Source organism: Ornithodoros turicata, chromosome 4 (genome assembly GCF_037126465.1).
Source record: "Ornithodoros turicata isolate Travis chromosome 4, ASM3712646v1, whole genome shotgun sequence".
Taxonomy (NCBI): domain Eukaryota; kingdom Metazoa; phylum Arthropoda; class Arachnida; order Ixodida; family Argasidae; genus Ornithodoros; species Ornithodoros turicata.
The window spans coordinates 61,680,180-61,702,022 of NC_088204.1; the positions used below are offsets into that span (position 1 = coordinate 61,680,180).

At 46.9% G+C, this 21,843-nt stretch overlaps 1 protein-coding gene across 1 annotated transcript in view; it reads right to left on the reverse strand.

Annotated features, from left to right (window-relative positions):
* LOC135391659 (TATA-binding protein-associated factor 172-like) overlaps positions 1-21,843 on the reverse strand; it is a 92,521-nt gene that overhangs the window by 45,426 nt on the left and 25,252 nt on the right. Inside the window, exons 9-17 of the mRNA XM_064621998.1 lie at positions 18,591-18,731; positions 18,236-18,378; positions 11,565-11,700; positions 8,823-8,927; positions 7,634-7,789; positions 7,408-7,571; positions 4,989-5,181; positions 3,568-3,737; positions 3,409-3,502 (exon numbers count right to left, since the gene is read on the reverse strand). Coding sequence (XP_064478068.1) covers positions 3,409-3,502; positions 3,568-3,737; positions 4,989-5,181; positions 7,408-7,571; positions 7,634-7,789; positions 8,823-8,927; positions 11,565-11,700; positions 18,236-18,378; positions 18,591-18,731 — 1,302 coding nt within the window. The remainder of the gene's footprint in view (positions 1-3,408; positions 3,503-3,567; positions 3,738-4,988; positions 5,182-7,407; positions 7,572-7,633; positions 7,790-8,822; positions 8,928-11,564; positions 11,701-18,235; positions 18,379-18,590; positions 18,732-21,843) is intronic.

Sequence of the window (21,843 nt, forward strand, 5' to 3'; positions counted from 1 at the left end):
TTGCAACATGCAATAGTATTCATATTTATGTGAATGATACTGGTAATGTATCACAGGGTGGTCAATTCTACGACATATATGCTGACGACACTAGTCTGTTTATGTTAGAAAGGAATTTTGATATTCTTGTTACGAACATGGCTCTCTCCGAAATATAGCACTGTGGTCTCAAAGGAACAGATTAGTAGTAGTAAATGTAAATAAAACTAAAGCAATATTATATAAGCCAAAAAATAAACCTGTCGTTGATCGTCTTATGATTTCATTAACTGGCCAGATAACAGAAATTGTAAATACAGTGAAGATACTCCTCAGAATATTCTTTTCAGATAACTTATCGTGGGGCAATCGTGTGCATCATCTTAAAGGAAAAATTGTTAAGGAAACAGGTGTCTTAAGTGGATACAGATATCTTTTTCTTAGGCATGTTTAAGGCCCTTTGTTTTCTGCTGCGGCAAATTCAAAATTCCGCGGCACTGACTTGTAAATTCCGTGATTTTCCGCGGCGAGCAGTCAACAGCTGCATGAAATGGGAGACACTTTATTTTCTTGGATAATGTGGGAACCAAAAAATATGTTATAAAGCACTGTTCTGGCTCAAAATTACATACATGATATCTTGTGTTCTCATCTGATGCGGTCTGTCGCCTGAAATCATTTTATACCTGCTGAAAGATCTTTGAGCATCTACAGACTTTATAGGAATGAGTTTACAATACATGCCCTGGGGAAGTTACATTTTTAGTACACCCCTTTTTGTTCTTGGGCTTCAGCCATTATTTAAAAGACTTAACTTCTTGAAGGCAACCTCCCAGATATCAAATCAAAATCCCCAACTGCTACCGCTAAACTGCATACGGGAGGGACGCCGCCCCTTTCTCAGGTGAAGTATACACAATAAACTTGGTCTAATGTTTTCCTAAGCTAAACTACAATCTGTCTGTCTTGTCCTGCATCATAAACAATTTCGTAAAGCAGGCTTCAATTTTGTAGGGGCGGCTTCACCTCATGCAGGGAAGCTTCAGATGAAGCCCACTTTCGGGGGATGTTGTTCGTATTCGGCGAATGGTCAAATTATCCGGAAGCCTGAATATTGGGTATTTCGATTCGCGAATCGGATACTTCGAGTGATTGATATTCGATTCGAATTTGAGAACTCTAATATCCACACACTCTTAAAATTAAAGGATTCCATGAAATTCTGTGCCAAACGAAGGATTACGCGATTAATTCCGATGTCCGCAAAATTTCGCGGAATCACGAAGGAAAACGAAGGGCCGTAGGCATGTTATGTCACTCATGTATAAATCACTAACAGTGTCTCCACTCTCTTCCTGCCACCGTGTGTGGCACACCACAACAAAAAGTAACATAACAAGCCTGTTTCTTCAACAAAAGCGAGCTAGTAGATTTATAGCAGGTGCACCTTTTATGTCTCACACTCCTAACATATTTATTGACCTTCCTATTATCAAAATTCAGGATTTTTATAATTATCTTTCTCTTAAATCTTACCTTGTCGCTCTAAAACATAGTAGCGTTGTAATGTTATCACTGTTTCAAGTACAACAGAATACAACTCGGAGAACAAGACAAGCTTTATCTTGGAAAGTCCTCGTTCCCGCACAAACTATGGAAGACAGTCACAATCTTATAACATCGCAACGCTCTTGAATGAGTATAGGTGAAATGAATATATGAAAAGGTATAGATATCGAAGAGCTTATACACTAATTTCGTTGAGAGCTTTGTTCGCTAGCTGACATGTTTTCCTTTGTTGTATCTTGTATCCCACTCCCTGATTATTATTATTATTATTTTTTTTGTTATAAGTTTGTTTTATTTGGTTATAGTATCACCGTCATTGCACATAACCATGATTATTATATATCGCTGATTACCACAAATCGAAACAAAAAAAAAAAAAAAACGCGTCAGAGATGCAGGTTTTGGCTGTGCATGGAGTGGCACGGTGAACAGCGGTGTTTTGCCAACAAAATTTCGATATTTAACCGGAATTTCACCGAACTGTAGGCCTCACAGAAACGTTCAGAGTTCGTTGGCAATCCACTAAATCCTTGACTGTGCTGATGATGCATAAAGCGCAGCGTACACAAAGCGTAGCGAACGTCTAGCGATGCATTTACAGATGAGCACACCTCGAAAGCTCCGCGCGTGACTTTTTTGTAGTTTTATTAGCTTGTCCATAAACAGCGCGATGGCCTTCTAATGTGGTACAATGGTTAGTACAAAACAGTAGAACATTAATTAGTAAAACATTGTACAATCAAAAACGTCAATGTCACAAATTTCGTTATTATAACGACGCTGCACACGGGCCAGGGGACTCAGTGAGATAAATCTCGGAACATTAAAAACATGACACTGGCGGAAAGTTCTCATTGGTGCATGAAAACTAATTGATTCAATCAAACACTGGCTATCGAAACTGGCATGAACGCATTTGCACAAAAATTTAAGGTCTCGACTTTTGCATCTCGCAACCCACGAGTCTAAATTGCAACGGCTAAGTATTCTGTTATACTCATAAAAATAGCGTCTCCCGAGATATCTATCAAAGTAAATTCTGATAAATCGGGGCTGTACATTTTCTATGGTCGATGCCAAAACATTCCCAATACAATTTCATACAACGAAGCAGTACTCTAGTTTTGGCAAGATTAAAGAACGATATAATCTGATGAGACAATGAGGATCGCCGAATCCACGCGTGACCCTTGAAATAAACCCCAGCACAGAGTAGGACGTGCTAATAATATGGTTAACATGTTCGACAAATTTCAACTTACTCTCTACGAAAACACCAAATCACGAGTTACGAGTGATCTCTTTAAAGGGGTGTCCCCCAGCATGTACGAGAAGTCAACAAAAGAACGTTTCCTGGTGAAAGACATTACGCATGTTTTCGATGCGTGTAAAATTACCCCGTTTTGTCCACATCATAATTTTACCTCGTTAATTCCACTTTGAAGAACAAGGCAATCATTTGTCGAAAGCTATAGGCATGTAAAGCTTAATATCATCAGCGTACAGCAGTATCTTGGCAAAATTTAAGTTAAACCTTAAGTCGTTAACAAATACGTTAAGCAAAAGGAGCCCAAGTTTTGAGCCTTGGGGTACCCCATGTACTATTGCCGCTGTTCTGTATTCATGTTCGTTGCTGTCACCACAACGTATGAATTCCAGCGCGCAGCCCGCAACAGTTTTGTAGTAAGCGGCAATGATTTCGAACTTTAACGAAAATTCAAAATTTCTGATACGAATCGAATATCGCATATATATTGGATTCATATTCGAAATTTCAAATACTTGCACACCTCTAACACAAAGATAACGAACACGAGCGATGCAGTTTGCATGAATCCTAGTAAAAATGCAGTTTCTTACCTCTAATACTTTAGGCTTCAGTTTTGTCTGCTGTACAAGGCTCTGAAACACACTCGTTGCCAGCTGTGTTGCTTGATCCACCGTCAATACCACACTGTACATTCGAGAACAGAGAATGTCAGACAAGATGGAGTTTTGACGATCCCTCTCCACGCATACCTTGGCTGGTAGGAGGCGTCGAGGGGCAACTGGAAGTGTCGCAAGAGGGCAGTGAAGTCACGGCACTCCTGTTGAAGCCGTGTGAACGCACTGGCTATCTCGTCGAAGTAGATGTTCTCAGAGAGGCACTCCAACACTCGTTCACGCACAGACACCGGACACGTGTGTTTCTGACAAAAAAAAAAAGAGGATATGTGAAGATGGTAGAGAATATTCAGACCTTTCCAAAAAAACAATGTACAGTCGTGCCTCATTAATATGGACCCCGTTAATATGAACAACTCGAATTATGGACGATTTTTGTGAGGATCAGACTTTTTCAATGCATTTTCATGTCGTTAATATAGAAACTCGCTTTTCAGACAATAAATGGTCCAGCACGGTAAAAACTATATGCTGTCCATGTATTTTCGTCTCGTTATTATGTACGGTATGGGTGTGGAGGGCAACCCTCTCCCGACATTCTACTACACAATAATTTTTTAAAGTAGGACGTTGCGTTGCGTAGGGAGCCATGCCCTCTCCTTCGCAGCCGTCTACAAGAACTATATGAGGAAAGGGGGTTATGTATATTTGCGGACATGAAGAGCCTGGAAAATCCTGTATGATGTCATGACTGTTCCGAACACATCCACGGGTGATTCATCCTGGTGCAAGGAATTATGGCTTTAGTTAAACATACTGCAGTCGCTCGCTCGGCAGCTAACGAGAACAGAGATGGTACAGTTGTAAAGGCAACTCGTCAGGCACTGGCGTCGACGACTTCAGCAAACGCCAAACGAACGGTCACGTCTGCTATGGCTCAAGCGGGACTAGAGATGGCTCTTAAATTCTTTGAGAACAATGAGCAGGAGGCACTACGCGTTGCCGACGTTTTGCTAATACGCAACGAAGTATACCTTCAAGCGGGCACTAATTCCAAAATTATTTTCAATAAACCTTCAGCATTGTTTCTGTTATTTCCTTGGTATTCGATAATATGGACGATTTTGGTCGGGGACGAAAGTCTCCATATTAACGAGGGACGACTGTATGTAGGGCAATCCTGTTAACTTCTAGATAATTCAATCTGACGGTCGGGTCCCGGCGAAGCCCACGTGTATTTCAACGGGGGAAAATGCCCTGTAATTTCAACATATGAACGTGCGCAACAGTCCCCCCAATTTTAAAAAAATATGACACCTGCAAACACCCAAGGTCCTAAGTATAAGCCAATCGTCATTGCAAACTGTTAAAACAGGAGCTAGTGAATTCCTCGTTGCATAATACATTGAGGGAGTTTTACTTTCATTTTGTTGCTGATAGGTTACCCAGTTTGGCAGATTGGTAAGAGCAGGCTGCAAACAACAACTAACTGTCAGTCCTTTGATCCACGATTTTCTTTTCGTTCTAAAAGCAGGAGACAACAGGCCTGCACTTACTGGATCCAGTGCAACCCAGTGTGCCAAGACGAGTGCAGTAGCCATTCTCTGGAGAGCACTCTTTGAACGCAGGTGGAACAGCACGAGACGGGCATAGCATTCAACGGGAGATTCCGTGGCATCTGTCGTCGCAGCTTCCAAATGCGTACCTGGCATAGGCTGGGTCACATAGCCCGACAGCACACCCAACAGCCTGAAAATGTGTGTGTAAAAAATCCATCAAAGCATCAAAATTCTTAGCTCAAAAAGGAGAAGAGACACTTAAAATGACCACTGTCTTTCATTCATTCATTCTCACTTATATGCCTTCAGAAGATAGAAAAAAACTAAACAGAAACGTAACTAAGAAATGCGTGTTCCAGATTGAGATGACTCTGTCGATTCCAGAAATATGCTAGTAATAGGTATACATCAAAATGTGTCTCAGCAAATTAGGTAATAAGACACTCCTTAATTTCTATTCAATTTTAAAGCAACTTAACACACAGACGAACTTCGATATAGCAAAATTCCCAAGTGCCGCGATTTCTTTCGTTGTATTGAGATTGATGAAATTTGAAAAGATTTATGCTACGAACTGAAGAGGCAAGCAACATAAACATGCATCTGCAGTAGGATCCCAATTATACAATCACAGTATTTTTGTGAAACTTCGTGCTGTTATGGCTTATATACCGTATTTACTCGAATCTAACGCTTCTAACATCCGTTAGAATCGGGGACGAATGCGACAGATGGCACAGAGGGAGGTTGACGACGCAGGTTCTTTCATTTCACGGCAAAAATCTACGCGGGGGAGTTCAAAAGTTTGTCGCAGATGCATGAGTCGTGAGCGATATTGCTCCTTGCAGGTCGGGCTCAAGGACATGCGTCTTGCTATCATCTGCAACAACTGTTAGTGCAGTTACAAATGACTTTGTAGCATTATTGTTGTCCTTGTTGGCACTTTTTATAACATATGCGGTAGCACGCGGCACCGGAGTTGGAGAAGCTACCCTGGTAGCACCCCAATGTGGGTCCCACGCTGGACAAATATAGGCTATCTCGGATTCCCAATGTTGGCCCACTCTTACAATTGCAACCCTGCCCAAGCAAGGCCTAATATGGGGAGCCGATATTCATGTCCAGTGTTGCCAATGTACACCCTATATTGCCAAGGTATCACCCCAATATTGGTCTCACATTGGTCGCATACTGGGTAAGTACTCAGCGTCGATGGTGCAAGTCCGAGCTCTTTTGCAAGACCAGCTCGCTTCCCCTTTGGGTCCTGGTCGACTTTGCTCAGAACTTCAAGCTTCTCCTTGAACGATAGCGCTTTGCGTTTGCGAGACATAGCCTGGCACTGCGTTCAGTTTGCGTGATTGCTCTGCAACTGGGCGTACCACACTCCCGGTTTCAAATTTATGCTCCGGTCTTCTGGGTTTTTCCCCCAACTGACAAGAGAGTTCACAGTCGCGGAACCCCACCACTGTTAGTTTTGCACAACCATGCAAGTAGGTGATTGAGTCCGGGAGTCTCCGACCAAACTGTGGAGACTTCGACAGCACCAAAAGGAGGGGGAGGATGATTCATGTGCGTGCCACGTGACCTCAGGGAGGAACGACCTCCCTCGCCTGCTCCGTTGTTGCACACAGCTTTTGTTCATATAATCAGACCAGGTCGGAAAGTACATTTGGATTATCCGAACGATAATACACGTAAAGAATAGGCGTCCGGCCGGGACTTGAGAAAAATTCGTATCATCCGGAAATTCGTATCAACCAGGATCGTATCATCGAGATTCTGCTGTATACATATGTTCATCACCGTTTCTGCAACGTACAAATTTCAGCGCGCAGCCCGCAATAGCTTTATAATAAGCTGCTACGATATTTTAAAAAATCAAATATTCGAACTTTTACGAATATTCGATAACTTCAAATATCAGATTTTCTAATACAAATACGAACTGAATATCGCAGATATTGGATTCGTATTCAAAATTTGGAATATTCACACATTTCAGGTAAATACAGTCAAACTCCTTTATAGCGAACACCTTTTTAACGAAAATACCACTACAGCAAATTTTTTTGCGGTCCCGCTGGAGCCCTATAGGTCCAATAATGGACATCCTTTTTAACGAAAATACCTTTACTGCAAATTTTTTTTGCTGTCCCCTGAGTTTCGCTGTAAAGGAGTTTGACTGTACTGTTTTCAGAACTTTTATTTATTTGTATATACTGAGATGCAGGCTAAAATTTTTTTTTGTTCTAGTGGGGGCTAAAATGCATTATTCCCTATGGCAGCTTAATGTCAAATTATTTCTTTATACTGCGAATGGTTTTGCATCTCATTTCATTGTAATGAGGCTTGACTGTATGAGAATTCCGTTTAAAACAATAATTTTCAAAATGCACAATCGTGCCTTTGAGCTTACTTGGAGGCCATGTAGCGGCAACGAAGCACCAGTGCTTCCCTCTCCTGGGGACTCTCGTTCAGGGACTCCGCTCCACCAATGTAGAATTGTGCTACAGTCGTTGCTGCTCCGATTTCTCGAGGACCCTCACACAAGGAGCGGCGACCTACAACCTTTTTGTCGTGCTGTTTGACAGACATGGGGGTTATATGGCTGAACAGGATAAACAGGTCTTGCCAAAAAGTACCTTAGTTCTTGGAGGTAGTACAAGCCACTGCAGAGCACTGGGATCAATGGCTAGGTGGGACGGGTGCATTAATAGGCACAGCCAGGAACTGAGGTAAGGGCATGCGCTGATCAGTATAGCATCCAATGGAGCGCCTTCCAGTACTTGCTGCCACACCTGGAAAACGGGCACAAGTTTACTTTGCACATTGAGTGGAACTCCGGATCATTGCGCTACTGAGGCTGAAAACTACCCGTGACTGGGCCAACTCATTCTTAAAGCCTGAATTTTTTAGGAAGTATATTTTTCTAAATTCGGGGGGCAAAAATCCTGTAAATAAACATGTACTCTACATTCGTGCAAATTCCGGTGGGAAAACATCCAGTATGCTATATTTGGGGCTAAATAGGGACCAGTGACTTAAGCTAACTGTATGGGTTTGGTACAAACGGTGATGTAACAGCATTTTCTGCCAAAGCTACGTTTTCTGCGCTGCCAGGAGGATAGGCGACGTCGCAATGCCTTCTCTGTTCTCGAATATGCTCTTTCTAATAGTGGAGGATTTTTTAAAGGTCTGCAGAACAGACTGCTTGCACGTGCTCTGCACATCACCTGTGCTTGTCGTTCTTTCACAAGAGCTCATTTTATTTGTCGCAGAACATGCTCGTGTAATTAGTCAAAGTTTTGATTCGAAGGCAAAAACTCACACGTTTTACAAATACTTTCCTTGAAGCAGCCAAGTATGCTTAAAAAGCTCACAATGTAATTCCGCTTTGGCAAAGACGCATGGGAGAAAAACACCTGCAGCAAATTTGCTTTTTCTAAACTCAAATAAACCAAAAATTGGTTGACAACTACAACAGCTGTGTATTCATAGGAGCGACATTCCCCAAAATACTCCAATGGAAGATGTGCAAGAGCAGAGCAAAAAAGCACGCTCAACGTCATGTTTTTTCGTGCTCCTCTAACCAAGGGGAATATGCTGCAGCTCAGCTACAAGATGTTCCGTAGCAGACGACAGGGGGTGTCGTCTGCTATGTGTGCAGTTGACCACTCTGGGTATTCCAGCACTGTATGAATGCTCAACATAAGACCTTGCAGAACGTCTATCCAATGAGCAGCGTTTTGCTTTTTTTTTTTTCAATAGAATATTCTGTGAGGATGTCACTCATGTGAGCACACAGTGAATGACAGATTCACATTCAATTACCCGAAAAATTAGGCAGAGGACGTCCGTGTTGCTCTCGATGAGGCAGTGCTGGAACAGCAAACGCAGGAGGTCTGAAAGCACTGCAGGTAGCCATTCGTCAGGTGGCTGAAAGACATGACAGCTGGTGATATATTATGCAGGATCACAAAGTTTTCACTACTGGGATCACAGTAAAACTACTTGGCAGAACAGACTATATCTGTCACACCTGTAGACATTTTAAATGGCGACAGATCACGCCACGGGCACTGCACTGGAGCTGACTGTGTGCGGCACATTGCGCTGCCTGCGCGCTCACTGGTGAATTCATCACTGTGAAACTTGCAGTGCAGTTCCGGACCACACGTGGCTGTGGACACCTAGGTGTGACTGGTAGAGTACAGTCGAGCCCATTTATAACAATTGACGGGAACGCGAAATCTGATCGTTATATCAAAGTATCGTTAGAAACGAGCTTTCGAGAAATTGCCGCTCGGGTTAGCGTAAACGAAGTAGATCGCCACAAGTAGAACGCCGCTGAACATGCGCGTTTGTTGGGAGCACAGAAGCATTTTATCTAGCTTTAAATTGACGCAGCTGTGCGTCGAAAGCTTTTGATAACATAACCGCCGATACCGTGTGAGGCGCCACATCTTTTGAGATCGACAACCTCATCCACTGCTCGTCATCCAATGCCACAGTCATCATCATTCTCACAATCGGGACTGCGAGGCCCATCAGAATGTGCCTCCGCCATGGGTAATCCGTCGACGCGTGTTTGGGTGGTGACACGCAACTGTCTGCCAATACACGTTTTCGAAGCCGCGGCACTTCACAACGCGGTTTTGCACCAGTACAAAACCCGTAGAGTGCATGTAACTTGGGGTCGAGCCACGCGTCTTTTCTCGTCAAAAAGCGTCTCGGAACCGCGGACGCCATCGTAGCGAGCACGCAGCAAAAGAAGAGAAAAAGCCTGAAGACGAGAGAACGATATAGAGAGAGAGCAACCTCCTCTACTTCTCGCGAGCTCCTTCAGCCCTTTCGAAGTCGCGTGCCTTGCAACGCACGCATCTAATCCCCAGAAGTCATGCGCGGATAAACTCACTGCATTCTCACTTTAGCGGGCACGGAGGAGAAGGCTCTTGAAAATGCCAATGTAATTTGTTTTCAGTGAAATGGTGCAGTCTTGCTTTCTAATTTTCACGCGTTTTACCGGCCGCCGGGAGAATTCCGATTGCTATATGCGAGCAAGCGTTTTCATGGCGATCGTTATATCGATGTTTTATTTACATGTAGTTCAATGGGAGAGCTGACGGGAACCAACAATTCGAGCGCAATATCGTTCTATCGAAGATCGTAATAAACGAGCTCGACTGTATATAACACCAGTTATGCGTGCTGCATTTTAGTACTAGTGGTGTGCTTACAACAAAACTGTATTGTGTAAGTAAGCTGTTTGTGTGTTGCAGCAACAGAAGAGTTACTTTCCTACAAAAGGTGGCTATACGATGACCAAGACAACGAACTCTCACAGAAAACATGCGAAAGAAAACATGCCAAGGTGCAGAGAGAAACACATGCGAGAAAGACTCCCGAGCAGCAAGAGCAATCTCTTGCCTCGTTTGTCATTTTGCTTCACAAGAAAAGTGGAAAGCAAGACAATTCTGTGTCTTGTGTGAAGTGGATCTTCAGTTTGAAGGGAAATGTGTGAGCAATCAATTTGAAATACTTGTTCAGCACACGATTCTTCGTGGTTTGCTAAGGATGTGATGTTGAAGGGGCATAGATGGGCCATCAAACATAATGTTCCCTTTTTTACCGCATGATATGAACCAGGGAGCGGTAACGCATATCATATATTCCGAAAATTGGATGTGGTAATCGTTACAGAAATGGAAACATATACTATGTTCATTCTTTACTAGAAGCAGAAACAGACACGAAAATGGCCATCCGGTATCGGATCCAGGTAATGGGTATTCCCGTTGTGTGATGACGTGAGTGACTTTGTATTTTATTTTCATTTTTCCGTGACTCTGTCTCTCGTAATATATGCCTCGAGTACCACACGGTAGCATCAGAATCTCAACATGGGACCTCCAGGATGGATCAGTCACTTACTTGTCCAAGTCCGCATAAATTGTAACGCCAATACATGCAAAGCGAGACCTACGCAACAGATTCCATGACATAGCACGAGGATGCAAGCCTACGATTTTTTGTTTCGCCATGGCTATGGCAGTATTGTTTACTACAAAGTGTCCGCATATGGATGTGACATTGGACGGAGGTCTGGTCATGGCGTATTGAGTTGCTGAACTCAGAATTTCAGCCAGGACACTCCCATGTCCTTTCAGTCAGGCTACCTGTGTGGTGTGTACACATGATTCTGAAGCAGCACTTGGGCAAAAGGGGCTTCTGACAGAGCTGAAGCAGCTATCCACTTAGAACTCCAGGGAGGGGGGGGCATTGTAACCTTACCCTCTCTGGCAGATTAAAACCTCCCCACTTCTGGCTAGCACTACTCACCAGTCCTGATACCGCTCCACTTATATGTACTGCAACACACGACATAACGTTCAACGATAGTCCTGCAGCATTAAGATGATTGGTACCTTATTTGTGCGTTATTCAATATCACTACTTGATTCAACAACCAGATCTAATGTCCGAGTATGCTACCTAATATTTGTAACTATCAAATATTCACACAACCCTAGAAAGAAAAAGGTTTCCTGGGAACCTTGAGCGTGAGCAATGTACCTGTGGACTGGACTTTGAGGTCAAGATGAGGAGCGACTCAAGAACTGACTTGCGCACAATGGCAGCGTTATGCCCCAGAAAAGGCCATAGCCTGGGAACGCACGACTGCAGTGGGTGAGACTGCGCCAGCTGGACACTATGGAAACAGAAAAAGATGGGTAGGTAAGTTCTCGATACTACAACAGCTGCTCAACAATAAAGTCACTTGCAATTTGGACAGATTGAGGATCTGGCATTTTGCAAAATGCACTGAAACCTTGTAACACCTACGTATGCGTTTTTGAAGAACAGGTGACGAAGATGAAGAGAGATGATGTAACATTAACGCGCCCTAAACTGAGATCTCGATGGGGCAAGACATGTCTGACTACCCTATATTGAATGGCATGCACTGGCATATCCAATCCCATTGTATTCAGCATCTGTTCTGGAAACAGGTGGTAGTGCCAATCGTTCCTGCTCTCAGTTTCCCAGAAAGTGTTTTTGTTAGATGACACAGATCCAAAGCACTGCTTACATGATACAACAAGTTTTTGCTACAAATACGTTGTGGCGATAAGAGAGCGCCACGGGTTACGGCGATAGGGGGCAGCCGTGCTCCAGGGGGGCGTACCCCACGCAGAGGGATAAAAGCGGTGATCCGCTGGATAAGAGCCCTTTTCGTTGTGCGGTTTTTGCTGGGTGCAAGCTGTCCGAACGTGAAATAAACCTGGTATGTCTGTTTGAATTTCTGTTGTGCTGCTTGTTCCTTCGCGCACGGAACGGACGGGCTGACGCCCCGAGGTTGTGGGAACTTAGGTTTCCACAGCTGGCGCCCAACGTTTGGGGTTCGAGCTCGTTCGTCCCGTGGCGGGGAACACGCGGCACTGTGAGTTTGTGTAGTTAGTACTTGTTGTAGTTTACAGTTTTTGCTCTTAGTTTTTTTGCCGTTGTTTTTTGTGTGTGCGTTTTTCGTGTGTTTCTTTGAGTTTTTCAGCTCCCACCCGGTGGACGAGCCCTCGGAGCTGATGGCTGACAAGGCGAAGGTGCCCGCGCCGCAGTCAGACGCCATCACAACAGCAGAACTCCTGTCACGCATGACGGAGTTGTGCTCGTTGGTGGTTCAACGCCTGGATGCCGGGTCGGTTTCGCCGCCGCAGGCACAAGCACATCTACGACTCAACTTACCGGTGCCTACCTTCTCAGGTTACACCGATAAGAAGTCTGTTGCCGATTTCCTGGATGACCTCACCGCCTATCAGACGGGTATGGGAATTTCGGATGAAGTCCTAATCCAACGCATCCTGCAGGTTGCTTTGGTCGGAGACACCGCCCGCTGGCTTCGGTTGCAATCGGAGTTTACGTCCTTGCAGGACTTCCAGGAGCGGTTCAAAAACGAATTCCTTCCCCCGGATTACGAATACCGTGTCCTAGAGGAATTACATAAGCGTACTCAACATCCTGAGGAAAGCTTATCTGAATTCGTTCGGGCATTGCAGGATCTGTACAGCAGAGCGGATCCCACTGCTACGGAAGAGCAGCGTGTCGCACGGGCGATCCGTCAGTGCCACCCGCGCTTCCGGCCCTACTTAAGAGCCCATCGCTTTGAAACCCTTGAGGCGTTGGCCCAGGAGGCTCGTTCAATACAAGGCGACCTCCTGGCAGAGCTTCAATACCGGCCCCCTCCGCCCCCGGAGCTAGCGTTGGAACCGCGCTGCGCGTGGTCGGGAGGAGCCGCCTCGGTCGAACGCCTGTATGCAACAGGTTTGGGTGACAACCCCCGTAATTCAGACAATGCGGAGTCATCCCACCGAGCCCTAGATCCGTTCCTCTATGACCAGAGGACGATCCCCGCAGGAACGAGCCTTGACAGACCCGTCCCGCCCCGAAGTCGCGGTCAACCTGGCCTTTCAGCTAGCGAAACCCCACGGCAGCGGGAGCGGCATCATCCTGCGCCCCCGCAGCCACGAGCGCCTACCGGCTGTTGGAATTGCGGCAGCCCTGACCATTTTTGTCGGGAATGCCCGCGACAAAGACCAAACACCCGTAATGTGCCATCGGGAAACGGTCGCAGCCGGCGTCCATGAATGCTCGCTCAACGACGTCGGCAAGTTGTGAAGAAAGCGAGCAGACGGTTACTATCCGTGGCCTTGATCAGTCAAAAACTAGCTTTGCAAGCGGTAAGATAACGCAAAGAGATGCTTTGGCTCCTCTTGCTTTTTCTGTCCGAGATTACATCGAGGATAAGGAACCAAACATCGCCGTTCGAATTTTGGGTAAAGATTACATCGCCCTTATCGACACGGGAGCTACGCTTTCCCTTATCGGGGATAGTGTTTACGAGCATTGCGTATCGCGGCATGTGGAATTGCAATCCACAGATGTCACACTTCGTCTTGCTTCCAATGACGCCGTTCCAGCACAGGCAGCAGTTGTGCTCTGGGTACGTTTGGATGGTAGACGACGAAAGCAGCGCTTCGTGCACCTTCCTGGCCTGGCAGTTCCTGTTATCCTGGGCAGAGACTTCATCATCCGGCAGAAGTTGGTGCTGGACCTGCCCAATGGAGGATACGTGTACCACGGCTCGTCGGGATTTTTCCGCTTCGCCGCAGCACGGGAACACTGCACAGCACAGCAAGCTGTGGCAGCGTCTGTTGAAACGTCTCGGCTGCCGACTGTCTTGGGGTCATTCCATGGTCCTGAGGAGCAACGCCGTCAGCTTGAACAAGTACTGCGGCAGTTTGACGGAATCTTTACCGAAAAACCGGGTAAGTCGTCTGTGTTACAGCATAGCATAGACACCGGTAACGCTAGGCCCTGGCGTTGTAATCCCAGACCATTGAGTGTGCATAAGCGTGCTTTGTTAGACACTGCTCTTGACGAAATGCTCCAAACCGGTGCAGTTCGAAGGTCTCAGAGCCCTTGGGCATTTCCTGTTGTTCTGGCTCCGAAACGTGATGGTACGGCTAGGTTATGCGTCGACTACCGTCGACTCAACGCAGTAACTGTAAGGGATTCTTACCCCTTCCCGTCCATTGAGTCAATCATGTATTCCCTGGGCAATGCAGCTGTGTTTTCAACGCTTGATTGTAGTAGAGGGTTTTTGCAAATCCAAGTTGCCCCGGAGGATGTCCCAAAAACAGCCTTTACGTGTCATAGAGGTTTGTTTGAATTTGTACGAATGCCTTTCGGACTGTCTAATTCACCCGCCAGTTTCCAGCGGTTGATGGATACAGTGTTGGGAGATGCGAAGTACAATTTCGCAATGGCGTACATGGATGATGTCGTAGTGTTTTCTAGAAATTTTCAGGAACACTTGGAACACCTATCAATCGTCCTTGCAAGGATGAACGAAGCGGGCATAACGATCAACCCCCGCAAGGTGCAGCTGGCGTCGTCTAGGATCAGCCTCCTCGGCTTTGTGGTGGACAGAGGGACCATCCGTCCTAACGACGACAAGCTAAAGGCGATCACGGACTTTCCGGTTCCCGGTAACGTCAAAGCCTTGCAGCGCTTCCTAGGTATGGTTGGTTTTTACAGACAATTCATTCCTAATTGTGCCGAGCTAGCGCAGCCGCTTAACCAGTTGTTGCGCAAGGACACGCGCTGGAATTGGGGAGAAGAGCAGGAACGATCATTTCGAGCTCTATCACAAGCAATCGCTGATACGGCTAGGCTTTATCTGCCCGACCTCAACAAACCATTTGTTGTGCAAACAGATGCAAGCGATTATGGTGTTGGCGCAGTTCTCTTGCAGGAGCATGACGCTATTCTTTGTCCAGTGGCTTTTGCAAGTCGCACGCTGAATCCGGCAGAACGGAACTACTCCGCGACGGAAAAGGAGTGCTTGGCGATCATCTTCGCTTTCAGGAAGTTCGACCTTTACCTGGACGGCAGTACCTTCACTGTCCAGACTGACCACCAGGCACTTTCTTGGGTGCAGCGGCTCCATAACCCGTCTGGACGACTTGCCAGGTGGGCCCTGATGCTACAAGGCTACTCCTTCAACGTGGAGTACAGGCGGGGCTCAACGAACGTGGTAGCAGACGCACTGTCCCGCGCGCCTCTACCGGAGGGGGAAAAGGAAGGCACCGAGGCGCCTTCTCAACTTCTGGCAGCAGCACAGGTGGCACGAGACGTATCTTCGTCTTGGGGCACGGTCGTGAGCAGAGAGCAGCTCCTAGACGCTCAGAGAGCGGACGGCCTTTGTCAGCGGGTGTCGCAGTGGATAGCTGAGCAAGACTCGGCGGACACCGGAACGACTGACGGACGGCACGACTCCTATCTGCTGGGCGAGGATGGCATCCTGTTCAGATACATGCCCCAGGCGGATGAGGACGACGGCTCATCCCCGTTCAGAGTCGTGGTGCCACGGAAGTTGCGTAAGTCTTTCATACGTTACTTTCATGACTCGGCCTTGGCAGGTCACAGCAGCGGCAGGAAAACTTACGAAAAGTTGTGTCGTGTTGCGACATGGCCAGGAATGAGGCAGGATGTAACAAAGTATGTTCGTACTTGTCCCGTATGCCAGAGAGCGAAACCTCGTGGTGGTTTACCCCCTGGGCGCTTACAGCCTGTTCAGAGCAATAGACCCTGGCAGATAGTTGCTTGTGATGTGATGGGACCATTTCCCCGTAGTCCTAGAGGTAACCAGTATTTGTTCGTGGTTACTGATCATTTCACGAAATGGGTTGAGCTGTTTCCTCTCAGGACACTGACTTCCCAGAGAGTGTGGGAAAAGTTACTCGACACCTTTTGCCGGTTCGGGTTTCCCGCACAGCTGATCACCGACAACGCAACCTACTTTACAAGTAAGGTGTTCTCAGATTCTTGCGCTGTCTTAGGCATTCAGCATAAGAAGACTTCCCCGTATCACCCTCAGGCTAACATTACCGAACGTGTTAATCGGAACCTGAAAATGATGTTGGTTGCTTTTACTAGCCAGCACCACCGTGATTGGGATCTTCGCCTGGCTGAGCTGGCGTTCGCTACGCGGACGACGGTCAATAGGTCTACAGGATTCACCCCGGCGTTCCTGAACTTGGGACGAGAGGCCCCTTTTCCTGTGGAGAATGCTCTGGGCCTCCGGGATGGTGCTACCCGGCCTCCTTATTCAAGGTTTGCTGAGGACCTCCGGAGTCGACTGGACGATGCAGCCCGGACGGCTCGGGAGAACCTGGACGTCGCAAGGTTGGACCAGGCTCGCCAGTACAACCGTGGACGTCGGAACCTCACCTACAGCGTCGGTGACCTCGTCCTTCGACGGACTCACCCGCTAAGTGATGCGTCACGAGGCTTTGCAGCTTCACTCGCAGATAGGTGGGATGGCCCCTTCGAGGTAAGTGCGTGCTCCTCCGGCCTCACTTACAGGCTTCGTCGCTGCGACACCGGCGAAGAGACTGGGCCGGTTCACATCTCGGACTTGAAGTCTTACCATCTCCGAGACCCTGACGGAGAGGAGCCAGATTCGCAACCTGCCTCCCTCCAAGACCTGGACCCGGATCCCGTTCCCGGACCTGCGTCCAGCCGCTACAACTTGCGTCCCCGCAGGCGGCGCACGTAGCTGCCACTATCTCCATCGCTAAGCATAGTGCTTGTGATTTAGTGCTTTAGTAGTGTGATTTCTGTTCCACAGTTTTCCGCTATCTGTTTTGGGGGGACGCCTTCTCAGGCGCCCACGGTTTGAGGCCGCCTTCTCACCGCTTCCCTTTACATCTCCTCTCAGATGCAACGACGTCCGCAGCATCCCGCCCGCCGTGCACCTGCCCGCTCCCGTTCCCGCGGAAGCCGCCCGGATCCGGATCCACCCCAGCACCACTCCGTGGCCACTTGGACAGTTGTGTCCCACGGACAGCCGGTTTCCTGGGCATCCCGCACACGGTGGGCTCACCAGCCAAGGCCCCTCCGGGGGGACGACCCCACACAGACTCCGGCTCCGTTTCGCGGTCTGACGCTCACCGACCGCCACCCGGCCGATCCCCTACAGCCCCTCACTGCGGAGGAGAAGCGGATCCTATGCCCGCTCTGCTTGGTCCCCGAACTGCACCGTCCGACACACCGCCGGGGCCCACTTCACCAGGCCCGAACGGAGGCCGCCCGGACAGCCAACGACGTGACAACAGCCCTCTCCACCCTCAGGCGGCTCAGACCCGAACTTCTGGTGGAGACCAGGCCTCCCCCTCCTCCGCCGCCTGCCCCCTCTTCAGCCATGGACGACGCCGTACTAGACCTGTCGGACGACCTCATGACCCTGTAAGGGAGGGGGGGTGTGGCGATAAGAGAGCGCCACGGGTTACGGCGATAGGGGGCAGCCGTGCTCCAGGGGGGCGTACCCCACGCAGAGGGATAAAAGCGGTGATCCGCTGGATAAGAGCCCTTTTCGTTGTGCGGTTTTTGCTGGGTGCAAGCTGTCCGAACGTGAAATAAACCTGGTATGTCTGTTTGAATTTCTGTTGTGCTGCTTGTTCCTTCGCGCACGGAACGGACGGGCTGACGCCCCGAGGTTGTGGGAACTTAGGTTTCCACAACGTCAAAACCATTCTGCAAGCGGCCTTGTTAAACAAGCCTGCTGATTGACAAACTGAGGGTGACATTTGCTGCCTGAATCAACAACCACAAGCTTGTATGCTCAACTCCATCATAAAGCGTTCTGGAACAAGCGTGTCTATACAGAGCAGATAAGAGTCGCTTACATGTGCGATGGGTCTTGGTTACTGGCTTGCACCAATGAGTAAGAGAGCAATGATGCAAGAAGCGTTAAAATGCTGCTCGTCGAGGAGGTTAGATCGTCGAGGTCCAAGAGGGAGTCCCATAAAGTACCAATCACACGTGGGACCTACACGTGAATAACAAAGGTGATGCAATAATCTCGTGCTATCATTATTACAGAAATGACCACAAGGTAATACTTAATATATATTAATTAATTAATTGCATTAATATATTGCCTTCCAACTCAGAATCATCACCAACACGTTTATTACATGAGCAAATAAATATGTTGGGAAGGAAGCAAAGATGAAGTAACAAAAAGAAGAGTAGTATCACCTCATTGGGCATGATCCGTACTAGGTCGTCCGTAACAGGGACTAACGCTGCAGCAGCCACGGCGCTCACATCATCATTGTGATCTTGAAGACCTCCAAAGACGGGTTCGAACACCACGGGTATCAGGTTGGATGTCAAGTCCTGAATGGAACCAAGTAGCTTGTTTAGAATTGACACAAACATCACATCAAAGTCTGACCAGATGTACGTATTATTTTGGTAATAAAGTGAATTTAATTCCCTGCAAAGCGCACTCGTAATATGAGACCACAGACAAGCATGGAAACACAGTATGTCCCATGAGAATTGATGGGCTCGTGACACTTCTCCTCGGGTTGTCCTGGATAAACGTGTAAAAGGTTACATGCATCTATGTGAATCCGCATTTTGAGAATGTGTCTTGTCCTCGTCCTCCGTGTCTTAGGTTTTTCTTCATTCACAAATGTACCAGCTCACCTGCATTATGTAACATTTCCTCCATTTTAAGTAGGGGTGTGCGAATATTCGAATTCGAATCGAATATCAAACGCTCGAACTATTCGATTATTCGCAATATTCGATTTTTCGAATATTCGACTGTTCCACGAATATGAACGGCACAACCCGAAAGTGGGCTTCACCTGATGCTTCGGTGCATGAGGTGAAGCCTGCTTTACGAAATTGCCCTTGCTGCAGGACTAACACAGGCCGGACGGTGTTTAGTTTAAGGTAACATTATCCAAAGTTAGTTTTGTAGACATCGTCTGTGGAAGGGGTGGCGCCCCTCCCACATGCAGTTTAGCATGTTTTAGCACCGACAAGGGACTTAGATTTGATGTCTGTGAGGTTACCTTTAAAAAGTTAGGACTCTTGAATAAAGACTACAGCCCACGAACAAGAAGGGTGTCTTAAAGATGTCCTTTACGTCTAAAATTTCAGTAGCGCAACTTCCTAGTAGTGCAAAGAAACTAAAAGGTGTTCACGGCAAAGCTCAGGCAGGATGCCAATTCATTTGTTTCACAAATGGCCTGTGGTTGTCTGAAACAATTACAGCCTCATCCGTATAACATGCTACTGCCTTTCATAAAATTTTGAAATGAAGGTAACCACTCCAGTACTCCAGTAAGTGTAGGCTCACCTGAAAAGCAGGAAGCACTTTCATGTAAAATTAAAGAGTAGGGGCTTTAAACAGAAGAATTGCATGTCTCTCTTGTGACAGTTAATGCCAGAAAAATTACATAAAGCCATGGGCTACAAAATGGGAACTTTTAGTGCGAAAGCCACATATTGTAAATTTTGCACGAATATTCGATATTCGATACGGTATTCTGAATTTTTCCCCCCCATTTGATTCGATATTCGATTCGACTTAAAATATTCGGATTCGCACACCCCTAATTCTAAGTTTTACAGGTGAGCGGGGACGTGGGTATATATGTACCATTGTTACCCACACTGCATGCCTGTACAGTGGTATGTATACCTGCGGCATACCTGCGCATTGTGGATAAAATGTGGGTGTATCGGCAGGTGTGTAGGACAGGTATACTAGTGTTATCCGCACCTAGAGCTCTGCACAGGCAGGCTTTTTCAGGCTCGACCAAGCAGAGACGCATCCAAAAATGGCCTGTCTGGGCCCGGGCCTTCCTGTTTTCATGTGGTCTGGCCCAGACTCAACTAACAGAGCCCAGCCTAGCATTTCTAGCTGTGACTTACATGTTTTTGCACTTATGAAACAAGTTTATAAGTACATTTTTAAGAAGAGAAGAGAAGGCAAGAAACACAAAAAAACTGGTGGTTTAGCACTGCAACAGCAAGAGACTAAATGAATCTATGACTAGAACTAAATCCAGAACGTACGCGGGCAAGTGCATTATCGTTACGCTACAAGTAAAAACTTGTCCTAGTGTAACGGAGGTAGAGGATGTTGTCGACAAACTCCTTCTCCCAATCCTTACCCATTTCACCAAGCTTTGAGAACTTCTTTGTGAAATACGTGAGCAGTCAAGCGCAACGTAAAGTGGCTTTGTGAAGGTTCTATAGGGTCGAATCATACACATAACGCAGTGTCATTTACTTCTTTTTGCAAATACATGCACAGGAATGATGAAAGACATCAATATAACGATAGTCGCGAAAGCGGTTGCTCACATATAGCGACCAGAATTCTCCTGCCAGCCAGTAAGATCCGTGAAAATCGAAAAGCAAGATTGCACAGTTTCACCGAAAACAAATTACAGTGGCATTTGCAAGAGCCTTAGCTTCATGAGCATTAAAGTGAGAACACACAACGTTTATCTGTGCGTGACTGCCCGGGATTAGGTGTGCGCTGTGCAATGCGACATTAAAAGGGTGCAAGGGGGCTCGCGAAAAGTAGAGGAGGTTGTTCCCTCTCCACATTGTTCTCTCGCCCTCAGGTTTTTTAATTTGTTGTTGTTGTTGTTTTTCTTCTTGTTTTGCTGCGTGCTACGATGGCATCTGTGGTTTTGAGATGTTTCTTGACGAGGAAAGATGCGTGGCTCGACCCGAAATTGCACTCGCTTGACGGGTTTTGTACTGGTACAAAACCTCGTTGCGAAGTAGCGTGCCTTCCAAAACATGTGCTACCACACAGTTGTGTGTCGCCACCCAAACACACGCCGACGGATTACCTATGGGGGAGGCTCATTCTGATGGACAATGCAGTTCCGAAGTAAGAATGATGATGACTACAGCGACACTGAATGACGAGCGATGGACAAAGCCGTCAATATCAAAAGGTGCTGCGCCTCATGTGATATTGGCAGTTATGTTGTCCAAAGCTGTGCCAACTTAGAGTTAGATAAAATGCTTTCGCGCTCGCAACAAGTGCGCATGTTCAGCGGTGTTGTACTTGTGCCAATCTACTTCATCGACGCCATCCCAAGCAGCAATTTCACGAAACCACTTTTTCAGCGATACTCTAATATAACTATCACATTTCGCGTTCCTATCTATATCGTTATAAACGGGCTAGGCTGTACCTGAAAAGCAAATCTTGATATCACATGTATCAATGGGGGCGTTAAGTAGTGGTTCTTGCACTCTGAAGGGAGTGACTCTAGGCTGCCTGACGCTCCAAATCCTCGTCTGCAATGCAAGGATACACGGTTCTGCTCACAGCTATTTCCGCTTAGGGGTTTTGACAGACACTGCAGGCACACAATTTTTAAAAGTGGAGCATTGAATAAATGATTTTGCTAAAGGCTGAGTCTTTGCGTTCTGCAATATCTCTCGCAATAGCGCTAATGCAGGC